Raw genomic sequence first — 24,617 nt, 5'->3', positions numbered from 1 at the left:
TTCAGCTCCTGGTCCAATCATTGCTATTCTAAATGCTAGTTTTCAGATGAGTAAGCATGCTTGAACTTCTCTTCAACCACTTGCTTCCACATGTTTTTACCCCCCAACAACACTCTAAATTTTGGTGTGATTGGCCAGTCTAAACTGTTTGCATATTAGCTATCCAATTACTAATTTTACCATGACATTTTTATGCTCATACCAGTATTTGGTTACGTGTGGTACCTTCTGTGCTAGGTGAGGCATTCCCCAGCCCCACCCCCAGCAACCCAAGGCCCTCCTCCAGCCAGCTGAAGCCCCACCCCCAGCTAGTTGAAGCCCCGCCCTATCCCGCGGAAGCCCCAACTCGGTCACCAAGCTATTTGTGGAGGAAGGAGGGAGGAGGAAGGAAGAAGACAGGGAGGAGCCTCCCTGTCCCTCACTTGCTCATCACAGGTGAAGCATCGAGATCGATGTCCTCAGTGGTTCTTTTTTTCTTTTTTTTGATTGGACAGCTTGGACCAATGGCGCTTTGGTATTGGTCTAAACCATCCACAAAGCTAAGAGTTGAGGCTGTTGCAGCTCATGCCTCACTCTGTTAGGTTACACAGCAGTGGGAAAGCCCGCTGCTGTGTAACCTAACTTAGCTGTCAAAAGCTGGATGTGGCGCCACCTGTAATTAACAGGCAGCACTCCGTCCATGACACGGGGAAGGCTTTCGCCTCGCACGTAACAATGCCAACATTACAAAAATAAAATAAATACGATCTCTCTCCACACAGAATTGTCAGCTGCCACTAGCAGTGGTTTAAACACACACTGAGAATATGGCTGCTGTGAGCCCATCCTTTTATAGAAATGGGACTGGGTAATCCATTCCTCCAAATGAATGACTCTTGTGACTCAGGGATATGCACTGCATTACAGGTTGCTCCTTTTTTCTGACAGTGAACCTGCAAACTTTTCAGCCAAAAAGTTGGCAATCCAGAGGATTCGGCACAATCCCATAAATTGCCTAGTCTGTACAGGCCAAGCTGTTCATTTAGCCACATCGCAATGCTGACTCAAACATCTTCATACAATAGTGAGTTGCAACCTCTGTAGGTATATCTTATGGCTGTGCATACAGGCACTGCACAGTAATTATGGAGTAAATTACCCCTTGTTTTAGGTCCAGTAAAGTTGCGGGAAAGTCCCTTTATAACATAAACTATGGTTCAGCCAAAAGGTACATTGTGTGAAAGACATCCAGCTTTAGATGAACTGAAACTATGTAATAGTAGGCCCAACCTAAACTATCCAACCAATCTGTATCCATTCAGGTGTGCCCTTGCGCTACATAGATGTTTTTAGATCCACAGACAATTGTACAGTCTGATCATAACGTGTGTGGGGAGCTTTAGTCTTACCAACAACTATGTCATTGTGATTGTAATGTCTTTCTTATATTGTAAAGCGCTGCGCAAACTGTTGGCACTATATAAATCCTGTATAATAATAATAATGTCTTTCAGGGATAACCTGATTAACTATGAGATGATCAGGTTGTTTAGGCTGTCCCTTGTACAACATAGTTGTTGGTAAATCTGAAGGACTGAGATTTTACAATGTAATAGTAATGTGTGCCGGCTGGAGCTGGATTAATAAAATACTCTTCATTATATTGCCACTTAAAGTGGAACTGAACTAAATGAAGATTTGCTATGTTATAGGGAACATTTAGAAATGTTAATTGTGCCAGAGCAGCACCCTGAAAATTAACATTTTGTCTTTCTCCTAAAAAAAAGATGGGCTACCGGGTATGTGAGGATGCCTGAACACCCCTGTACCTGCAGCCTCAGCTGTATATCTACAGTGTGAGTGAGATCTAAGACACTGCTACCTCAGACTGCTAATGTCAGGAGATTTGGAGATAGTAAGTTAGTGAATTTGGCATAGTAAAGCTAGCCATACATGGGGCTGAACGAGAGAAATCACTTGATTCCCCCATCCGTGCTAAACAACTGGGATAAAAGTATCTCCACCTCCTAGCTATTGTAGCCAAACAGCCAGCACCCACTGCTGTTTGAATACCTGAACAGTGAATGCATCTGACTGGATACAGTCAATGTTTGCCCGACAATTTTCCACCTAGACCCTTTGATTTTGCAGTCAAATTTTGTTGAGCTCGATAGTGCCAACATGGACACCCACAGTTCAAAATTAAAGCTGCTTGTGACCATCTTTGGTCACTAATCAGAAAAGATGAGCTGCAGAGAGAACACAGCAATACTGGTGACTACTCCTGTGTCCTGGTGACTACTCCTGTGCCCTCTGCTTGTCATATTCTGGGGGACATATCTTCCAGTGTGTGGTCCCTCTCTTTTAAGTATCTGGTATTGAAGGATGGCTTTTATCTGCACCGATAAACCTCTTTTATTAAATGTATTAAAATTTATTTTTATCATGATCTTATTTTATTGCAGATTCAGCAAAACCGAAACCAAGTGTGGTTCCAGATCTTTATCTTCTTCCGCAACTTGGTGTTACCTCGTGACAGGAATAGGGGTGTCAATGTGAGGTGAGACTCATCAGCATATTGTGATCAGATCCGATGTTGAACCACTGGAGGACTCTGCTCCATATCTTACAGAAGTGAATATGAGGACGTTCTCAATCAGGACTTTCTGTAAGGAAATGGGAAGTGTGGTCAAGCACTGCTGAGAAACCAGCTTGTTTACATCATGTTTATGTCTGAAGATGTAGCCTGTGTAATACTGTAATAAGATGAGTTAGTGAACAACGATGACAACTGTATGCTTCTCTAGATGTGCCTTATAAGTTTTACGCAACCAAAAACAAAACAATAAATCAAGGGAATTTCCACTTTTGCAGTGGTACAAGCACTTACCAACAATGTAAAATACCTGAAAGCTCTTTGCAATACTACCATAGTTATTATAGAAAGCATTCCCACATTGATCATTGTAGTAAAATGATAAAGTGTGTATGAGTATTTTTTATAAAGGGAAATGATAAGCAAAAAATACTCAATTATGTATTTTCTTAAATATAATGAATTGTATTCTTAAATAATTGTCCAGTTGTACTTCTCATAATCCCATCTACACATATGATTAAGACTGACTGTGGGAAGCTATGCACTGAGAGCCAGTCGAATTTCATTTAGTCACAATGCATATCTTAAGGGTACCCAAGCATGTTATATTTTCTTGTAAAATTTCCCATTCTCATTTTTTTTCTTGTAGTCCAGTAGTTCTATGATTGTAACATCTATGTGTTTTAGATCAGGTGCAAGTGTTATTTCTGCAGAAATGTGATTTTCTTTATCTATTGAAGTTGTAAACTTTTTGCGTGCTTGTATAATCAATCCTGTTTGGTGATCGCCTTTATATGCAGAAATGATTGTCAGAAGTTCCGTCATGAATTGCAGCTGATTTTTGTCTGATGGCTTCCTTAAAAAAAACCAAATGGCGATTAGGTTGGATCTGAAATAAGACGGGAATGATGCGTCAATGACCAGGGTATGATACAGGAGGTTGCAGGGCTGGTAGAGCAGGTAGCAGTGGCGCCCAGTTGGCTGTGCAGTGTAACTGGAACCTGTGTATACATTGTAAAGTGTACAAGAAAAGTTAACAGGATCTTAAAGTATACGAGTAAACAGTCATACCATGTTCTGGCATACTTTTTTTATTAGCTGTATCAGTGGGAGGTTTAGATAAAAGATACAGGTGTACCTTCTAACCTCTCTTATTAATAAAATAAGAGCATTTCAAAGAAGAACTCCAGCAAACAATTCTGCAGAAGTAGGAGGGGGGTTAAAATGTATATAACAATAAACTCATGTTTGCTCCCTTTTGGTCTGCTAATATAACATGGAAAGTGCAAATTATATGTATTCAAGATAAGACAGCAGCAGTAGAAGGCTCACCAAGGAACAATTTCTGTATGAGTACAATTTTCAAACAACAGTATACAATTATTCCAAAGGTGTGAACAAGACAAAATCGCACTCAGGGGCGTCCCAAGGCCGGGTGTCACCCAGGAGCGGGGACCAGGTGACACACTGCCATGGCGTAATCCCGCATGCGTGTGCGAGGACGTCATCACGCAGCTATCTTAATGACGCCTGACAGCTGCCATCTTTGTGATGGACGCTGGCAGAGAGAGAAGGGGGCGTTCATCCGGCGGGATGAGGTATGTCGTCGGGTCGCCTCATCTCTCCTGACACTGTCGGGCTCTCGGCCCATGATTGAGTGCCTGACTTTTTTTTTAGAGGGGGTGACACCAAAATGACTGCCAGTCATTTTGGTGTCACCCTTCCAATGGTGTCACCCGGGTGCGGGACGCGCCCCCCCTTGTGATGCCACTGATCGCACTGTCAACCACAGGAGAGTGATGCATAAAATGGCATTCACATAGTGAGCCATAGAACGGTGACACTGGTGAGTCTTTTCGTGAGACAGAGTGAGCAACAAAAAGAAGAGAAGGAAGAAGAGTAAGAAAGGGAATGAGAAGAGAAGAGGAAAAGAGGCGGAGGGGGGAAAGGTTGGGGGGGGATACAACTAGGGAAGAGACACCGACAAAGGCCTGGGTTAGGTGCTCACATAGAGAGGAGTCTGCAATCAAAGGTGAGAGGAAATGATACACCTAAGGATTCTATATAATGTCGAATTTAAGATGGCCATACACTGTGCAAATTTCAGACAGTTCTTGACGAGACGAAATTCGCACAGTGGATGCCGCTGTCAGCACCTTTTCGGCCAGCATCTCTTAGCTGATCGAAGGAGCTGGTCTGTTGAAAATCTTCGTACGAACAGAGCCGGCAGCCAATAAGCTGCTGGCTGTGTTCGGGTATTCTGACAGTGGCCATTATCAGAATACAAAAGAAACTACGGGAGATTCCTCAATCAATGCACTCATAGTGTTGATGGAGGAATCTGCTAATTTTTTTTTTGCTCAGCCTGCAGGTTGCATGAAAAACCCAAGTTTTGTAGTGTATAGCCAGAGTAGTGTATGGTCAGAATTATTTATAGTATAATTTCAGTGAGCTGTCCATGTCTCATTTAAGCTGAACCAAAATGAAATCACCACCCTCCTTCTGGCCATTCACAAAACGAAGCCTGGGGCTGTGTGTTTTGTGAATGGCTTGGAGGAGAGGGGGGTGGAGACATGATTGTTCCACTAGGGACTATGAAACCTGTAGCACTTACAAGTGAGTGGCCCAGAAGTACCGCAGAGCTGTACTAAAGTAAATGAGATAATTCACCAGGTGTAGAAGAAAGGCTAAATTACATGAGATTGCTTTTGTGGCAATTAAATGTTTGATTGCGTTAACCGGGATAAGGTTATTGTGCCCAAAGCTGGTCTTTAAACATTGAGCCTTTTTGATAGTCAAGCGCAACCTTTAGTTTTCCTACAACACTTTCCAAGTAACATTAACATTTTTGCAGTAGTCCCTGCCCCGAAAAGGTTTTTAAAGACTGATATGCCTACCACAGCCATGAGCATACACAGTAAGGCCAATTAGTGTGGCAGTGAATTCATCTTCCAGCATATTTGTGCATCATCGGAAAACCAGTACATGGGGCAGTACATGGGGCAGACATACAAATTCCATACAGATATGTCCTTGGTGGAAATCATATCTGGGACCCTACAAGAGTACAATATATTTAGCCACTATCTTAGTTAAGATAACTGTGAAACTATAACACATGGGACATTTTGAAGCCCCGGTAGATTGTTTTCGATCTAACAGAATGAATCTATTGCTGATGCATATCGAATTGAAAATGATCTGTTATCACACAAAAGTATATGTATGTATTGCAGCGTTGGTCTTCAGTCATGACCACAAATAGATTTTTCACAATCAACTGTGGCCTATGTGGTTGAGACATTAGGCAGGGGTGATGTCATAATCCTTCTGTTGGGATCTCAGGGGATTACAAATCTCACTTGAAGACGCTCCTGCATTGATCCTCAGGAACGTGATATCACACTCGCCTAGACGATGCAGGTGAAAGCCAGAAGTATGGATAGTATATTTACTAACTTTTTTCTCTGAAGGATTTTTTGGAACTTTAATGCCACCATTTTCATGGGGGAAGAGCAATTGATGTATTAAGTTCACCTTGCTGGTTAGTGCAAGGTCTGCTTTAAGCCCTATGCATACCGAATATGGATAAATCTGATAGAATTAATTTAAACACCCAGCCTGCTACATCTGCTTGAGTCATTTACAATGTTTCCCTTTTATATCACCATCTGTTACATGATCATTTCATATGTTAACATGACCACCTGTTACTTGCTGTCACTGAATTTCAGCTGTTCTTTACATCAGGAACTACAGGTAACAAAACACTAATGGATGAGAAGATTGGTTCTGTCTGTCATATGTTAGTATAAAAATAAGGTCGACCTCTGCCAAGACATGCAGTGATATGTGCACCCAACATATTTCTATTCCAAGTATATAATATCAGTCAGAAAGGAAAATGAATCAGCGCACCCCAGGCTCCAGAAACTTTAATTGTTTATTAAATGGCAACAGGGGTCATCTCCTACATATTCCCACTGAAAAGGTGACCCCTGCTTCTATTTAATAAGCAAGAAGATTTGCCGCAGCCCAGAGTGTGGTGATTAATTTTTGTTTGTGACTGATTTGCTGGAGTGAAATGAGCCTTGAGCAATATACATATATAAATATCTGAATATTTCTTCACTGTTCTATATGTTTGTGTATTCCAATATGTCAATGGCTTGCTGTGCCCTTCCTGAAAATGAGCAATGTAAAAATAATACACAACTTTATTTTTTTATGAGATGAAGGCTGAGACCACTTAAAACTGCTATTCTGGTATTATCATCTATCAGTGGTATATCAGCGGGTTGAGGTGCCATGTGGCAGAATATATTTCTTACAGGACACAGGCAGATTGAGAGACGAATGGGTAATATGCAGGTATCATCGGGTGATTGTAGGAGATGATCAGGGCTGTAAGGACCCTTAATTAACCCCGCCCAATCCTCCGTTTTTTTATGCTGGTATCCTTAGGTGATGAATGTCTCCTTTCTACCGAGGGAGATGTAATGTAGTTACTTATCTTTTTTTGCAATTCTTAGATCAAGATTTTTCTGGCTGTATCTGGCCTAGGAGGCATCTATGCAGTTTTTGGATTGGCAACCCACAGCAATAGCGTTGTGGACCATACCTGGAAACCTTGATCTTTCACATGAAAGATGCATGGCTGGTCTGTAATGTCACGTTCAGCACCCACCTTGGCATGTGGTGCAATGTGTTAGGTTAGGCACATTGCAGGTTCAGGGCAGTAGTGTTATCTTACAGGTATCTGTACAGGTGTGACCTAGTCCCTAAAGACTCCTTTGGGGTAGTGACATGCAGTATCTTCAATGCTGGGTGAGGTATTCCCCAGCCCCGCCCCCAGTACACCAAAGACCCTTCCCCAACCCGGTCACCAAGCTAGTGTGAAGGAGGAACGGAGGAGCATTTTATTGTCAACGTTTCAGTGAAGCTGTCCATTTTTTTGAAGACACAGTTAAGTGGATTTATCAAGACTGGAGCAGACAAAATCTGGAGCAGCTGTGCATGGCAACCAATCAGCTTCTCCCTTTCATTTTCAAACATTAACTGAAGAGAGAACTGCTCCAGATTTTGTCTGCTCCAGCTTTGATAAATTCCGCTCATAGTGTCTTGCTAAAGAAGGACTGACCTCCGTTGAAACATTGATAATATAGTGCTGACTCTCTTAAAAAACTAAAAAGGGTAAGAGGGGGGCACAAGTAAGGGAAAATTGAATGTGATAAAAAAACATAATCGCACAATGAACGGAGCACAAAAATAAAATACTGATGGGAATAGCATTCTTCTTGATTTTGATTGGATGTCAAGAAAATCATCCAATGTCTTTAAAATTCTCTATAAAGAAAAGCATAGGAATAGAAGCAGGAAAACATTGGATCACTGGATATAAAAGAGGAAACATTGGACATGCACATTAATAGATACCCTTGTAGATATAAGTTGGTACTTTTCATGTGGCTGTTCTGTTGCTCATTCTATCCCAATAGTCAGCCTGAATGTGAACATCCCATCAGCACCACTATTGATTCCTGGAGATGTTTAATGCTGAGCCAATAAACATTCTTGCTTTCACAGTAGTTTATGGATGCATGTATCATATCTCTCCACCAACTGTGGTCTCTCATCAAATCTCTATTCCTATGTCCAGGGGCATCCCGAGGCCGAGTGTCGACCTGGTGACACCCCGCAACGATGACGTCATCGCGAATGCGCGGCCATCTGATTGACGCCTGCCGGCGGCCATCTTGGTGATAGACGCCGGCTGAGAGAGGAGGGGACGTTCACCTCATCCTGCCGGGTCCCCTCCTCTCTCCTGACACTGTTGGGCTCTCGGTCCATGACCCAGTGCCCGCCTTTTTAGAGGGGGTGACACCAAAATGACTGTGGGTCATTTTGGTGTCACCCCTGCAATGGTGTCACCCCCCGCGTCACGCCACTCCCTATGTCTCTGCTCTATAGTAGGAAATGTATAGATATGTATGTAGAAAATTGTTATAGTTATTTCTAAGTGTAGGTCTGACTGTGAAATTTATAATAGGTGTAGATTTCCATGTTCTCTGTCATGTATATATGAAAAGTTGTTTGCAGTAAATTGAATGGTTATTGGCCTTGCAAACCACACTGGCACCAAAAAAAATAAAAGTCAGTGTTGCCTATAGGAACTATTCAGATAATGTTTTTGTGTTTATTTCCATTATATGCTAGAAAAATAACACCAGGATTGGTTGCTGTGGTCAACAAGGCGCTACTTTCCCTCTGCTGATGATAAATCCAAACCTAAATCATTTTTGTTTTCATACCCATGGAATATAATGATCACCCCCCCCCCCCCCCCCCCCCCCCCCCCACCTCCCCATAAACAGTATTGTGCTTTGCATAGCACAGTGCTTGATTTGAATTGTCAGATGGTTATTTTTGTCTCTATCGTTTCTTATATAATTACCAAAGAAAAAACATATTTTGTAAATAAATGTTGTCAAATTATGTTTTTGAAGTAGTCAGTAACATCTAATTATGATTTCATTTAAAGAGATATTACCATGAATTTGATCTTACTGTCTGAAGATATGGCTAATATTTTATACACGCGCAGATTGTTTCATATCAACTTTATTTTTTTCAGTTGTTATGGGAAGTCCTATATTTGCTGCTTCTCCATCAATTGTTGTACATTAGATTATCCTTGCTGAGCAAACATTCTGTTATCATAGCTTGGATTTGACTCAATTTACTAAGCTGTAATTGCATAAATTGCATGTGCTATTAGTAGGAACTAGTGATGGGCCGAACACCCCTGTGTTCGGTTCGTATTCGAACACCCGAATGGCCGAAAAGTTATATTACAAATACGAACTCAAACCTGATGCAAGTCAATGGGGGTCGAGCTTCAGAAAATGATTGTCCCCTTTAAGAGGGCTTATATGCAAGTTATTGTCCATAAAAGGTGTATGGGGGTCCGGGTACTGCCCTGGGGGACAAGAATCAATGAAAAAAAAAAACAAACAAAAAAAGTTTTTTAAAGGAGCAGTGATTTTAACATCACTTAAAGGGTAAGAATAAAAATGAAAAAATCCTTCAAATATCATGCCTGGGGGGTCTCCTTAACCTTCCTGTGAAGTGGCGGATCTGTAGGATGTAAAGAACCTGCTGCAGCAAAACTGACATTTCTAAAATGAAAATGTAATTTATTTATCTTTACTCTTAATGTGTGCAAGTCCCCCTCCCAAACAATACCAGACCCTTTAGGTCTAGTAGGAATGTTAAAAAAAAAAAGCATAGGGTTCCCCCTAAAAGTCATACCAGACCCTTAAGGCCTGGTAGGAATATTTAGGAGGGACCCCGTGTAAAAAAAAAGTGTGTGGGGTTTCCCCTCAAAGTCATACCAGGCCCTTAAGGTCTGGTAGGAATTTTAAGGAGGAACCCCACCCCCAAAAATGGGGGCGGGAAAAAATGGTGTCCCCCCTAAAATTCCATACCAGACCCTTGATCTGAGCATAGGCCTGGTAGAGCTGGAAAGGCGGGGGACAAGCGAGTGGCCCCCCCTCCCTCCCACACCAGGCCACATGCCCTCAGCACTGGGAGGGTGTCCCCGTGCAGATGGGGACAAGGGCTTCGTTCCCACAACCCTGACCCGGTGGTTGTGGGGGTCTGCGGGCAAGGAGGCTTATTTGCATCGGGGTACCCCTTTAACTAAGGGGGCACCCAGATGCCCCCCCTCCCTTGTGAATGAGTAAGGGGTACTTGTACCCCTACCCATTCACTAAAGGGATACATAAAATAGTTATTAAAAAGTCCAGACTTTTGATAAAATCCTTTAATTGAAAAAAAACCAAAAGACATGTTTTTGACAAGTCTTTTATTTAAAAATAAAAATAAATTGATCCACCGACGTAATCCAGGGTCAATCACGCCATCCAGCGTTGTCCACGACGACGACGAAATAAAAAATAAAACAATAAAAAATAAATGGATATAATAATTTAAAAACGCCGGTCCTTCCGCTGCCTGCAGACTCCATAATGGCATTTTGACAGATGCCGGCAAAACATAAACAATTGTGTACTTTGCCGGCATCTGATAGGCGAGACATGATTGGGCAGAGTCATCATGACTTTGCCCAATCATGGCTCCAAATGAGTACTGAGCGCTGATTGGGCAAAGTCTTGCACCTGACCTGTGGAAAGGTGCAAGTCTTTAACCAATTAGAGCTTCGGAGGGCTCTTTGCAGTATGGGACATTACGCGGTCGAACAGACCACGAACATCCGATAAAGTTTGGCGTTCAGCCAACACTCGAACGGCCGATGTTCGATTCGAACTCATGTTCGATTCGAACCGGCGGACCATCCCTAGTGGGGATGAGCTCAGGTTCGGTCAGAACTTGAGTTCATTCAAACCCAAAAGGAAGCTGACAGCCCGCTAATCAGCCGCAGCCAGGGCATTCCCTACCCTGATCTGCTCCTGCTCGTAAACATAGGGGCAGCATGCTTGTGACATCACATCATCAAGCTAATATAGCCATATTAGGTCAATGTAATTGGAAAATGGTTTTCATTTGTGTTGGAATTTTATGGGCAGTGGTGTACACTCAAGGCTGACATACATGACTGGATAATAGGGACATACATTGCTATGCATATTTTAAGTTGAAAGTGTCTTTAAGTGTAGCCACCACTAATAGCCAGACATGCGCACCCTAACAAAGTCACTTCCATAAAAGCAAGCTTCTGGCAAGTGCGCTGATTCTTCTGTAATGTGTATATTGTATACATTGTAAGACGCCATAAGCAGACTTATTAAGATGTAATATGTAGTAGAGTATTGTGCTCTATGCTTATATTCAAATTAAAGGAAAACTGTTATTTTTAAAAAGGAATACTTGACAAACTGGCCACTTATCATACCACTATATCAGACCTCTGTTGATACCCAAACTTTACATCAGAAGATCCCATTTCATTTCAGCTTGTGAGCCCCATTTTCAAGAACAGTTTGGGTCTTTTAGAGGCTGAGCACTTGCTAATAGATAGCTACAAGCAATATCAAAACTAGATCCGAGGGCCACAAATTATTTACAAGTAGTGATGAGCTTGGTGCCAATGCAGTTTGCCTGAGTTCGCCCAAACCCGCTTAAAACTGAGACCAACCAATCAGTGGCAGCAGTTGTGGCGAGGGAATTCCCTGCCCCTTTGTGATGTGTAGCTCTGGGACGGGGAATGTGTCTGTTGGAACAGATTGGGCCAGGAAGTCAGATACAGTTTTGACTGGGCTTGGGCGAACTGAGTTGCCATGAAGCCCAAGCTCACCAACACTCACAAGCCACTGGTTAGGGATTGTGGATTTATACTGATAGAGATTGTTAGTGTTTATACTTGTAAATGGGCCAGCCCTGAAAAGCATGTTTTACTTCTCTCGTGAGTGGAGACCCAGTGAAAATGTAGCAAATGCCTTAACCACTTCACCTCTTACGCTGATTCTACAGAATAATTTGGCTTGTATAAAATATTGATATCATTCTCAGAATTTAGTAAGTAGATCCAGAACCAGATTGGGGTGATTGGTTAATCATCGTGTGCTTATTCGGGGCTTCCATTGCTTGTGTACATTTCCTATACTCTGTATATTATTGTATATTATGTATCATTCACACTGTCCTATTTTTGATATTGTTACTTGTACTATTTTTAATAAAATATTATAAATGCTATTTTTATTGTCTCCTTATTTTTTATGTTGTTGTATTTAAGGAAAAGTGTTGATTTGACTTGTTGCCAACAAAGAATAAAAGATTCAATCCAACCAGTTCAAACTTTTACATGTTTTTGCAATAGGGTTGATTTACTACAGGAATAGAGACTAACAGAGCAATAGCAAAGTGTATGTTCTCTTGGCAAAGTGAATGTTTACTTAGCTTAGTAAATAAGATGAAAATATGTATGCTTCAATGAATAAAGAAGAAAACTGAACACCACTTTACCCTATTTAATAAGTAAAAAGTAGGGATGCACCGATACCGATACTAGTATCGATATCGTTGCCAATACCGAGTATTTGGGCGAATACTCGTACTCCCCAAATGCTCTGATGCCTTGTGATGAGAGAGCATGGAGCCGACTTCCCGGCCAATCAGGAAGCCGGGCGCCGTGTAATGATGCACCGCCTGGCATTCTGATTGGCCGGGAAGCCAATCATGAGATGACGAGGGAGCATGGAGCCGGCCTCCCGACCAATCAGAAAGCAGGGTGCCGTGTCATTACACGGCGCCCTGCTTCCATGATTGGCCAGCAAGACGGTTCCGGCTGGGTAGCGGAGGAAGACTGGTTGGAGAGGCCCCAGGGGTGACAGGCTGGACATGCCGATGTGAGAGGGGACAGGCTGGGACGGCTTTCTTGTTAATCGGGAAGCCTGGTGGCGAGTCTTAACGCACTGCCCGGCTTCCCAGCTAATCAGAAAGCCAGGTGGCGGTTCATTACACGCCACCTGGCTTCTTGAATGGGACTTCCGTTACTCGGTAATTGGTACCGGCGAGTACCAAAAAAAAATTATCAATATTCGTACTCGGTACCAAAATATACTGTATTTTGTGTGTGTGTGTGTCTCATTTGACCCTGAGCACAAGCATAGCAAAAACGTGTGGCTTAAGAGGTCCAGAGGGCCAAAGACCCACATTTCCCTTTCTGTGGTAGGCATACATCACAGGTATGTCAAGTCTGGCATCTATACAACGCTAATTTCATAAAACATAACACACAACACATAAACATTGATTGTTTATCAAGTGGTACCATGTGAATATATAAAAATATGGCTTTTGTTATGAAACTGACAGTTTGGGAGGGGCAAGTGAGAGATCATAAAATGCTTCAGCCCTCCTGCTTTACTCCAATAGTCTTTCTGATTGGGTAGGAAGCTGGTTCAGTTACACCCCCTATAGGGCCCACAAAAATCTGCTGCACAAGTCAGCTGGGAAGCTCTCCTGTACCATCAAGAAAAGCTTGTTTACCATCAAGAACAGAACCTATGCCAAGCCTTATTCAGAAGAGCCCATCCCAGATCCATTTTCTGTTTCTTTGACTGGACTCTGCTGGAACCCATATAACCCAGGACTTTGCTAATTTGTATCCCCTTGTTGTATTATCTGTCCCTCTATTATATAACATATGTTCTGTATATTTTTCTGCACCATTTCTTTTAATAAAATGATCCTTTAAAATCATTAAGCTTATCTCTATGCTCTAAATAAGAACTTAACATATCTTTGCATCTGTGAAGAGCACTAGTACTGTATTTTTCCGTGTATAAGACTATACTTTTTCTTAAAAATACTTACCTCAAAATGGAGGGGCGTCTTATACACAGGGGGCCGAGAGGAGAACCGCAGTTGCGAAACTGCCGATACCTCTGCAAACTAGCCTCACGAGTGAAACTTCCAATTGCAGAGACAAGCTAACAGGTTTCCTCCAATCATGATCCTTATGTACCTGACATCAGCTGATGCTGCAGAGAGCGTGTAGCCAGTGCCCAGATGCAACAGGGAGCCCATAAAAATGTCGGAAAACAAAAAAAATACAGGTACCAGTAAGCGGCTGTCTTACTCTGCAAAATTGGATGTAATCAGTTATGCAAAAGAGCATGGAAAATATTGATTTCTGAATTTTGGGTAAGAAAAGTGGGGGGCGTCCTATACATGGGGGCGTCTTATAGACGGAAAAAGTGGGCATCACAGGCATTGCCTATGTTTTTGAATTGTCGCAGCATTTGCTAGGAACAGGTCGTGTTTCCGCTAAAACACGGGGTGGCAGCTATTTTTTGTGTAAAGGGTTAACTACGGAGTTAACCAACCCCAGTGAAAATTGCTCTGTCTGCTGGCCTTAGAATGTTGTCCTGCATGCTGGAAAATCTTTCTGCAGGATGAGGCTGAGAGTGGTATTGTCATGTCTTGGTGACAGCACAGTAGGATCGGAACTACATATCGTCATACTTCAGTGACGTACAGTTGGATCGGACTGACCATTGCTGTCACTGTGAGTGTTTTAATCTGAACTGCATTTTTTTATTTAACCACTCCTTAGCTCTTTAGTTAGCTTTATTTGACGCTTTGTCTAATTTACATTCACTGGAGCTTTAGCTGGGCACATGTTGGTGAACTAGATGTTCTATCATGCCATATCATCCTTCGACTGATACAATATATGTTTATATACTAGCACTAAAACTTGTAGTAGATGAATCTCCATACATTGCAGATAAATTGGTAAAGGAAAAGAGTATACAGTAATACCTTGGTTTGCGAGCATAATTCGTTCCGGAAGCATGCTTGTAATCCAAAGCGCTTGTATATCAAAGCGAATTTCCCCATAGGGAATAATGGAAATTCAGATGATTCGTTCCAGAACCCAAAAATATTCATATAAAAATGATTACAATACTGTACTGTAATATAACACTGTACAAAATATAAAGAAAAATAAACCAATTACCGGTACCTTCGTGGCTGGTGTGAGGGGGACAAGAGAGGAGGATTATTGTGTAGGACGACTTTTACTATCACTAACGAAATCACTGCTATCTCTTGACTCAATGGAATCTTTTTCATTTAGTGAAACCTTAACAAGGAATCTATTCAATGTGACATTATGTTGTCATTAAACAGACTCATCGCTCGCACTGCTACAGCCTTATTCGGGTGGTGCTTTTCTACAAAATTTTGCTCTTATTGCAAGACATTGCTTGTATATCAAGGCAAACTTTTTCAGAAATGTTTGCTTGTCTTGCAAAACACTCTCAAACCAAGTTACTTGTAAACCAAGGTATTACTGTATACAGTATATGCCATCCTTTATTCCAGAATGTGCACTACATCACTACTTCCTGTACTTATAACAAGTTTTTTTTTCTCCGGGCTCCCTAAATTTGCATTAATTTAACCACAAGTGTTCATCTGCTGCCAGCAAGGAGGAAAAATCATAAAAATGTAAAACATGTACTTTCGGGTCTGTTCTCCTTACAGCTTACTCCTCCTGTACATGAGGATTAATTTCCATAAAAAGTATTGTTATTAAAACTAAAACTTTTTTTGTAATAAGTTGTAAAGAAGATTTTTTTCTTCTCTTCCTGTCTCAGGGCTTGTTTTGCTCTAATCACACCACAATGCTGCCTCTGTTTGCATTTTCTTTCCAGCAGTCATGTGTGCCCTCCTTCTGGTGACGTGGCAGTCCTGACATTCACCCTTTGTGGTTTGAGCTGACCTTGTTTATGTCTGACAGAAAAAATCATAATAGCAACTGTAGTGAAGACTAACCGAAACAAAGAGACACACTGCCTCTGTTATTGTGTAACCAGAGCTTGCAGTTGTAGACTAGGCCAGTAGCCTCTGGTACATGAAATTCAAGCTGTGACAAGCTGTGATTATGTATTACCGGTACAAAATACAACTCCAGAGCAAATGGACTGTGGAAAAGTGTTGATATGAAGTGCTTGTCGGCTGAGATTTTGTTCTGTTGTAACAAACTTTAAAGGTCTACAGTATTGCTAAAACATACAATGCAGCAACTATAGGGCCCAACAACCGGTGTGCTCATTTTCAGCATGTAAAGACTAGTTTTGTTGTTTCTAACCTAAAAATTTCAGACTGTGAAATTTCAGCATACAAATTTTAGTCAAAAACACTTTTCTTCATCAAGAAAATGTTTAATGAGAAGAACAGAGTGCTTCACTTTACCACATTTTGGGTTACAGAAAAAGGAGCAAATACAAAATTAAACAAATGTGACTAACAGTGCTCAGCAGAGTTGAAATCTGGTCTACAATCGGTTTGTTACAGTTACATCAAATTAAATCTGTGAAATTTGCCACCAAAGGTTTAGAGTACAGCCGCGTAATATTCAGTAAAAATATTTAAGATGATCACAAAGGAACAGTTTACATCATCTGAAAATAAGTTACCGCATATCTCGTAACCGCACGGTATTGTCACCTGACGGTGAACCTGCATATTCAATATGTATTTTTATTAATGATATATATTTTTATTGATGACATGATTTTGTACTTTATTTTTTGGTTCTAAATTATGTATACAACAATTTAGTGAATAAATGTTTTTCTAAGACTTTTATATACGAGGTCTGGACTGGTTTCTAAAAAGCCCCCTTTTTTTCTCCCCACTGGGTCCTTGCACAGCCCACTGCAGAAACAATCTGTTCCTTTGTATTCATAACCTGGGGTGTGAAACCTCCAGCTCCTCTAGACGCTATTTGCAACACACGCCTGCCAATATTATCCCTTATTTAAGATGATCAGCATATGTATATGTGGGAAATACATTCAAAAAAAGGATTGCAGTTCTGAAAATAAAGTAATCTTGATCAGAGTTCTCATTGTGTTATCAATCATTCTATTCTGTAGTAGGAGAAAGTGACTATTAGGCGGTACAGTGCATCTATCTACGTTGGGTGTTTTAATCTTGTGTATGACTAAAGTGTGGGGTGGCAGCAGGGGTTGCAAAAGGAGGGTCATTAAGCCCCAAAAAAAACAGATACTTTCAAAATTTTGAGAACAGCCTATGCGGGTATAAGTTAAACTTTTTAGATGTTGGATGGAATTTACCTTATTTTTCCAGAGGCAAATTGTACAAGGTTGAGGAGATAAACCATGTTGTGCCATGGTTTTCCTGGCTAAGTATAGGGTTCTAGTAACTGTTAGTTCTACATTGGGGTTTATCATCAAGGAGTTCCAATATTCCTAGAGCACCCATTCAATACCCATCATCAGGAGAGCAGTAAAGATTAAATGCATAGTTGATGATATCAAACACATCTTGCCTGTATTGAACCAGTATTGGGCACCTTCAAAACATGTGGATAAGATTCCCCCTGCCCACTGCCACACCTAGAGCATAATGGTGATTCCCTGGTACATTTTAGGGGGGTCCATTACACCCTACGTAGTAGCAACAATTGTTTGAGTCTCGGATTAATAAATCAACATCTGGGTATTTGCTGTAGGGCTTCAAGCCACTGCTTGTCCGTTAAGGGGGCTACATCCTGTATCCACTTTTCTTTGCTTTGCCATTGCAAGAATTGTGTATGAGATTTGACATGCAGAGCAGTATATATTTTAGATATAGGGCCCTTTTTACACTGAAATTGTGCTATGAGTGAAATCAATTCCATTTTGTTAAAGTAAGGTCATGTTAATTTGTTTTTGTTGGTTAGTGAGGGTGTGACAGTACCTAAAAAACAGATCTTGGGAGTGAGAAGTTGATGAAATGATTTACGCTTATTAACACAGTATAAATGAGAGAAATTAGTAATGCCAGTCTGAACCCTCCAAATTAAACAGTTCAGTGAGGTAGTTATTGTCCCACAGTGGAGTATCATTAAAGCCTTGATAATTGAAGATTGTTTTCATATGGAAACAGGTCTTATCAGTCATCTTGAGGGTGGGGCAGTGTAAGTGCTTAGAGAAAGCACCAGCCTTTAGAGTGGAAATATTAGACTTTTCCTTTATAAGAGAGATGATGTCAGCCCCTGGTTAGGACCAATGGGGGGGGGGGGTGCCATTCTCGAGATCCTGAAGTTGTGCTGGCAGATAATACAACCAAGGGTTAAGGACTGCCAGCCCTCCCTCCTTTCCAGGAGAAATATAATGTTTCAAGCCTGAAAAGCCCCCATTTACACCTGAGCATTCGGAAGAGTATTTCCAGAAGCGATTCAACGCTCAACACCCAGATTTCTATGTTATTCTATTGTGCCCATTCACACAAATGAAAAGGAAAGTGTAACTAGCTTTCCAATGGCTACATCAAAAATGCTCAAGCCTGAAAAAGAATGCAAAACACATGAATAAAAACTGCCAAACAACCAGGTGCCATTGCTCAGATGTGAATGAGGGCTAATTCAGGATGATTGCCTTTCCAAATCAGTTTGTGTATATAGTACACCTGACATCTTTATCTTGTTCAAAACTGTAATAGTCACTAACTGAAATTTAGTCTCAACGTAACCCATTAACATCCCTATTAACCTGTTTTTACCAGACCCCGGAGTACCAGTTCTTGGGCAAGTACAACATCGGGGATAGGTAAAAGGATATATCCAGCCATGTGGAATCAGTGCCAAAGAGTGAGGCAGAAGTATATTTGGGGTGTGTAGCCACAGGTTTTTGTTTGGGGTAACAAGACCCAAACATCAAAGCCAGAGTAAGGAGCATTCATATAGTCAAGGATTTTAGCAGGGAAAAGGATAGGAAGCCTACAAGGGAATTTAGCATGAAAAAAGTAAGCAACTAATGTCAATCCAAAATACATAATTGTACTCCTAAACTAGAAAACTCCACATGGGACAACTTGAGTGTCACATGCTAACTCTGGCACCGGGCCAATCAGAACATCATCAACAAGCATGTGTCCATGCCTCTGCGGGAACCTGAGCATGCACTTGGGAAGCTGAATCATGTTGCAAACTCTGGTAAGAAGTCTTCACTGTGGTAGGGCCCAACAGAGGGGAGCCATAGAGTGGCAAGACCCAGAAAGTACCCCACTGGGATTCTAAAAAGTGCTTGTCGAGGAGAGATAGAATGAGGCAGTAAAAAACAAGCAGGATATGGACATGCTCCAACCACCTGGCTGGAGGAGGGCTTCAAAGGTGAGGCCTTAACACGAACCTTCAACGTAAACCTTACCTATGTACTTAACCCCAGCTAGGACCTAACCACTAAATAAATCTTGGGCACAAGACGATATACTGTGATGATGAACATATTGTGCAATTTAAGCTAAAAGAAATGGAACTGAAATCTGTCTGCCAAAATCAATTTACCTGCCCAGGAGGACCTGCACTGTCTGGCTCCACAATCATTTCTTTAGGCATTTGTAGGATAATTGTTGATACATTAAATGCATAGTTTATATACCACAAGCACATTGCTATAAAAGCAGACTATTGTGGTGCATTGTTAGCTATTATTCTAGCATGGCATGGTTTTCAGTAATTAGACTGCCATTAAGATGTAGGTTTCAGAGCCAGGATTTCTTAAATTATTTTGCAATATAGACCCTAACATATCTCGTTACATTAGTAGTAATAGCGACATTGACACACATACAACACTGTCCAACACTGACATTTACACACTGGCAATGAGACACTGACTGTAGAATTTTTTTAAAAGAAGAACGCCCGGAAATTCTTTATTAACCCTTACAGTGGGGCTACCCCTGCACTGCATGGGTTAACTGCTCATTTGTGTCTAGGTTAAGAAAATTTGTGGTAAAATTAGGTACCTCAGCTTATATTCGGGACGGCTTATACTCGAGTATATACGGTACTCACCCAATGCTCTGAGGCGACTTCTTAGACCGGTCCTTCCATCCTCTCTTCCCCTCCTCTGCAGCAGTCTAAGGTCCCATCATCATCAACATCTATACACAGTGTATAGATGTGAGGAAGCTGAGGAAGATTACAATGCTGCAGGGACGGGGAGACAGGCTGGCGGGAGTGCTGTGCAAGCTGGCCAGCTCGGACCTTTGGGTGAGCATATCTTGTTATTTAAGCACCTAGACACAAACAAGCACTTAACCCTTGCAGTGGGAGGGGAGGGGGGGCAAAACAAATTACTGGAGTTCTTTTTTTAAGCATAACTAGCTGTTAAGCGTAGCATGCAAGTAGTATTACATCTCAGATACTATAGAATCTTCAAGACATGGTAGTTCTACAACATAATGTTACATTTTATACCTACAAGATGTCCCACTTAGCTTCCGTGCAACATCATAAATGTAAAAAAAATCATAAGTTTTAACTCTGCAAGTCATTTGTAATAGTTTTTTTAAACTGCAGCATTTAATACATTAATATCTGGTGATCCTGGCATAAAAAGTCCTTGTTCAGGCACTTCCTATTATAGGGTGACAATGCTCTGTCCTTGTCTCCCAATTGTACTCTTCCACATATGTCTGTGAAGGTTCTCATTCATCCAGGTCATGGTATATCTGTACAAAATAAGTCTGAGCACTCCTCACTGCACTGAACTGCATACACAATGTTGTTCAGTGCAGTGAGGGGTGCTCAGAATTGTATGTCGGTGAAACAAAACAGCAGCTACACCAGCGTATGGCACAGCATAGAAGAGCAAAACCCTCTGGTCAGGATTCAGCAGTATACCTACATCTAAAGGAAAAAGGTCACTCCTTTGAAGACAGTCAAGTACACATCCTAGACAATGAGGAGGACTGGTTTAAAAGAGGTGTGAAAGAGGCCATTTATGTAAAAATGGAGAAGCCAAGCTTCAATAGAGGTGGGGGGGGGAGAGGGGTGAGACATCTATTGTCTGCCACATACAATGCTGTTTTAACACCTCTCTCTGGGCAGGTTAATAACACCTCCTAGACTCCAATTATGCAAATGCAATCAACACCTGGTTGTGACTAACAGATTATGTGGATTGGAGCAAAATTCACCATATTTATTCCCAGATAATTTTTGTACAAGTCATTCTGAATTGAGAAAGCTGGTTGGATGACCAGTGAAACGTCTTCAAGAAAAATACCGCAAGTCCAGTTGCCTTGACTTATTTTTTACAGATCTTCCACATATGCTTCCTATGTTGATTACAAGTGTCTGCTTTCACATTATACAATCATGGTCCACTGTTGTCTTCATCAGGAAATGAGAAATGCCATGCAGACATTGCTGGAGAGCATGCATGTAAAAGTGGCTGTAAGTGCCAATTGGCTGCAAGGGATCAGCAGCACTGAAACAAAATAAAGGAAACAAAGGGGGAAAGTTTTTTTTAATTAAAAAAATAATTGTTTCTGTTAGTAACTATCTACTTTGAACAATCTGTACAAAAGAAGTTTAAGTAGTAAAGGAGAACTTCATACACAATAGCCGTGAAGAACATTATTATATAAATCAGCATATGTATAATTCCATAAAAATTGGTTTATATGCAAATATCCATTTCTGACAGTGTTTCCTTCAAAAATTGACAATTTTCATAAATGCTCAGTCTGCTTTATTGAGCAGTACAAGGACAGAACACAACCAGGGTGCAAGTCTTGAATGGAGCCAATATTTGAACAACTCAGTCCTCAGGTCTATTAACTTGAATTGTATGGTTCCATTGCCTATGACTGGAAGCCCGGCACCTAAAATATAGAACTGGGAACCACCCCTTCTACAAGAATAGCTGGTAAGGGACCCTGATTCATACCAGAAAAGTACACGGTGCAAAGTATGTCCAGTGCCTGCGGTCCAACAGAGCAAGGATCCAGCAATCCTCAGATACCAAGGATTATCCTCACCTGAGTATCTGAGAATTTTTACAAAAATTCCAAAGCCAACCAGAACCATTTATTTTTCTGTCTTTATTATAATAATATGACCATTTAAAGATCAATCATATGCCCATTATGTCTATGCTTTTGTGAGCACAGTCTGTTTTTTGCTTTAGCCAGCACTTACACTGGGAAATCAGTTATTGATTCTAGAACATTACATTTACATGGTGTCGTTTTAAAGAGCGATTATTCAATAACTTTTCAGGAAGGTGTCATTGAAACCTTGAATATCATTGGGGTCCAGAGTGTTTATGGCCATTGACAGTTCTGGTAAGTGAAGCTTATTCATTTAGAATGGCTGGTAGGTATGGATGGAGTGATCAACTTAATCACAATGATACGTGGGTGCCTGGTTTTTTAAGGTATATTTAATTGTAATAAAGCATAGCTTGCGTAACAACAAATACATTACAGAGTGGTGATATAGCTGTTGGTTTACTTTTTAGTACTATCTATTCAAAATTGAGAGTGCACTTTTAAAGTACCTCCTTATTCTGCAATCTCATTTGAGATTTGCCATTCTGAGACAAACAAATGCAGAACTCAGATGCAGGCATACCTTCATATGGCAGGTGTGGCTTTTCCTGCTAGGTAATTGCAAACAAAGCTGTGGCCTGGGGATAGCTACAGATATCATATTAAAAAGAATTCCAGCCAAAAATAACAAGATAAAATGAATATCTCGTTAAAAGATAGACTAACACATCCTTTGCTGCAATATTCACTTTCAATCGGGAGATTTCCCCCTTAGCACTTTCTTTTCTGCCACTAGATGTCCTCAGTCTAATGGCCAGCAGTATTTAACCCACCCTTCTCTGAGTCCAGGTCATCCTGGACCAATTCCAGCCTGTGACTGGATGGTAAGTAGGCTTAGGATGGCAATCAAGGTATGGTCATATAAAAAAAAATTTTAGGAAAGTACACTTGTTCTTAAAGTCTTGAGATGCATACAGGGTCCAGTGCACAAATCAAACCTGCCAAACTGGTGATCTGGAAATCCCTTTCTTGTGCGTGTGTTGGAGAGGCATTCCAAAAACAGACTACAGGTTCCATGCTGTCCAAGTGTCATGATAAAGTTTCTCACAGCTGCCAATTGCTAAAGCTCTCACCTGCTCTTGCAGAGTTGCTATTTCACTGGCAAAACACTGCTCAGTCTTACTTGTTCTTTCAATGTCTGCTCTGTTTTCGGATGCAATTCAAGCATTTCAAGTCAGTCACAGGCAATGATCTATTTAGTCATGATAGGAGACTTGAGATGGCTAAAGGGGCAAATTAACTATATCCAGTCTACTGAGCCTCGGGGGCCCATTCACACCCGCTCCTGCGCTGCATCGCACAGCAGCTGGTATGCATTTCCTGGCACAATGATGATGCGCTAATTCCGACATAGCACAGTTTACTTACGCACAACTCAAACGCATCTGGTGGAAATGGGCCTCTGGGTTCTAGATGTGAAATGTAGTTCTGAATAGCAAGTCTCACAGTAAATGGTGGATCTTTTTTCACGATAATATACAAGAAAAAATAATATAGAAATAATAATATAGAAATAATGCTGTTTCTGTTCTTAAAACATGCTTCATGCAAAAAGCACTCCTTTTGTGGTAAAACACCCTATAGCTTGTCTCACAAATAAGAAACCACAGGTTTTCACCATATTCTTCAGCCAAAAGGAAGCTTTGAGGACACAACCGTATTGTTTTCAGATGTAAGTTAAATTAAAACCATTTAATATAAATACATTCAATACGACACCGACACAATGGAGTGTTGTCTCATCTGTTGCAGTGTAAATAATGAACTTCTGGGTCAACATTATCCCTAACATTAATTACTCCCTTTCCTGTGTGACATTAATATATTTACAGGTTAATATAGGTATTTGGTAGGTAAAAAATAAGAAAGACATTGACTTGCCAGGCCTGATCATGAAGGATGACTGTATAGGTGTTCACCTTCCATGAGGTGGGCCAGATGGTGCATTTGGAGTGCAAAGCATATGTGTGCATTTAATTCTTTGATACTTGTATACTTATATGTTGCAGTAATTTTAAGTAAAATGGCCACATATTCCGAATTCCAAATTCCCTATTCCGAATTCTAAATTCCGTATTACAAATTACAGATTTTGTATTCAGAATTCCAAATTCCTGATACTGAATTCTGTATTCTGAAATCCAAATTCTGCATTCCAAATTCCATATTCTGTATTCCGAATTTCAGATTCCGAATTCTAAATTCCGTATTCCATATTCCAAATTCCATATTCCAAAATCCATATTCTGTATTCTGAATTCCAAATTCCAAATCGTATTCCGCATTCTAAATTCTGTATTCCAATTTCCATATTCCGTTCCAAATTCCGCATTCTGGATTCTGGATATTCTGTATTTCAAATTCCAAATTTTGCATTCTGAATTCCAAATTCCGTATTCCAAATTTTAAATGCCATATTTCAAATTCCAAAGTCCCTATTCTGAATTCCACATTCCTTATTCTGAATTCCCTATTCCGAATTCTGTATTCTGTATTCTGAATTCTGTAGTCCAAATTCCATATTACATATCCTGAATTCCGCATTCAGAATTCCACATTCCATGCTCCAAATTCTGAATTCCAAATTCTGTATACCGTATTCCAAATTCCGTATTTCATATGTTAAATTCTATATTCCAATTTCCGTATT

The 24,617-nt window shown here is 40.8% G+C and overlaps 1 protein-coding gene across 1 annotated transcript in view; it reads left to right on the top strand.

Moving 5' to 3' along the window:
• The window catches only part of BMF (Bcl2 modifying factor), a 48,033-nt gene extending 45,460 nt beyond the window's left edge, over window positions 1–2,573 (top strand). The window contains exon 4 of the mRNA XM_018559273.1: window positions 2,445–2,573. Coding sequence (XP_018414775.1) covers window positions 2,445–2,543 — 99 coding nt within the window. The 3' untranslated portion in view covers window positions 2,544–2,573. The remainder of the gene's footprint in view (window positions 1–2,444) is intronic.
• Window positions 2,574–24,617: the final 22,044 nt, after the last annotated feature.

This window comes from Nanorana parkeri, unplaced genomic scaffold (genome assembly GCF_000935625.1).
Source record: "Nanorana parkeri isolate BGI_ZX_2015 unplaced genomic scaffold, ASM93562v1 scaffold386, whole genome shotgun sequence".
NCBI classification, from domain to species: Eukaryota; Metazoa; Chordata; class Amphibia; order Anura; family Dicroglossidae; genus Nanorana; species Nanorana parkeri.
This window is presented reverse-complemented; position numbering and strand designations above follow the sequence as displayed.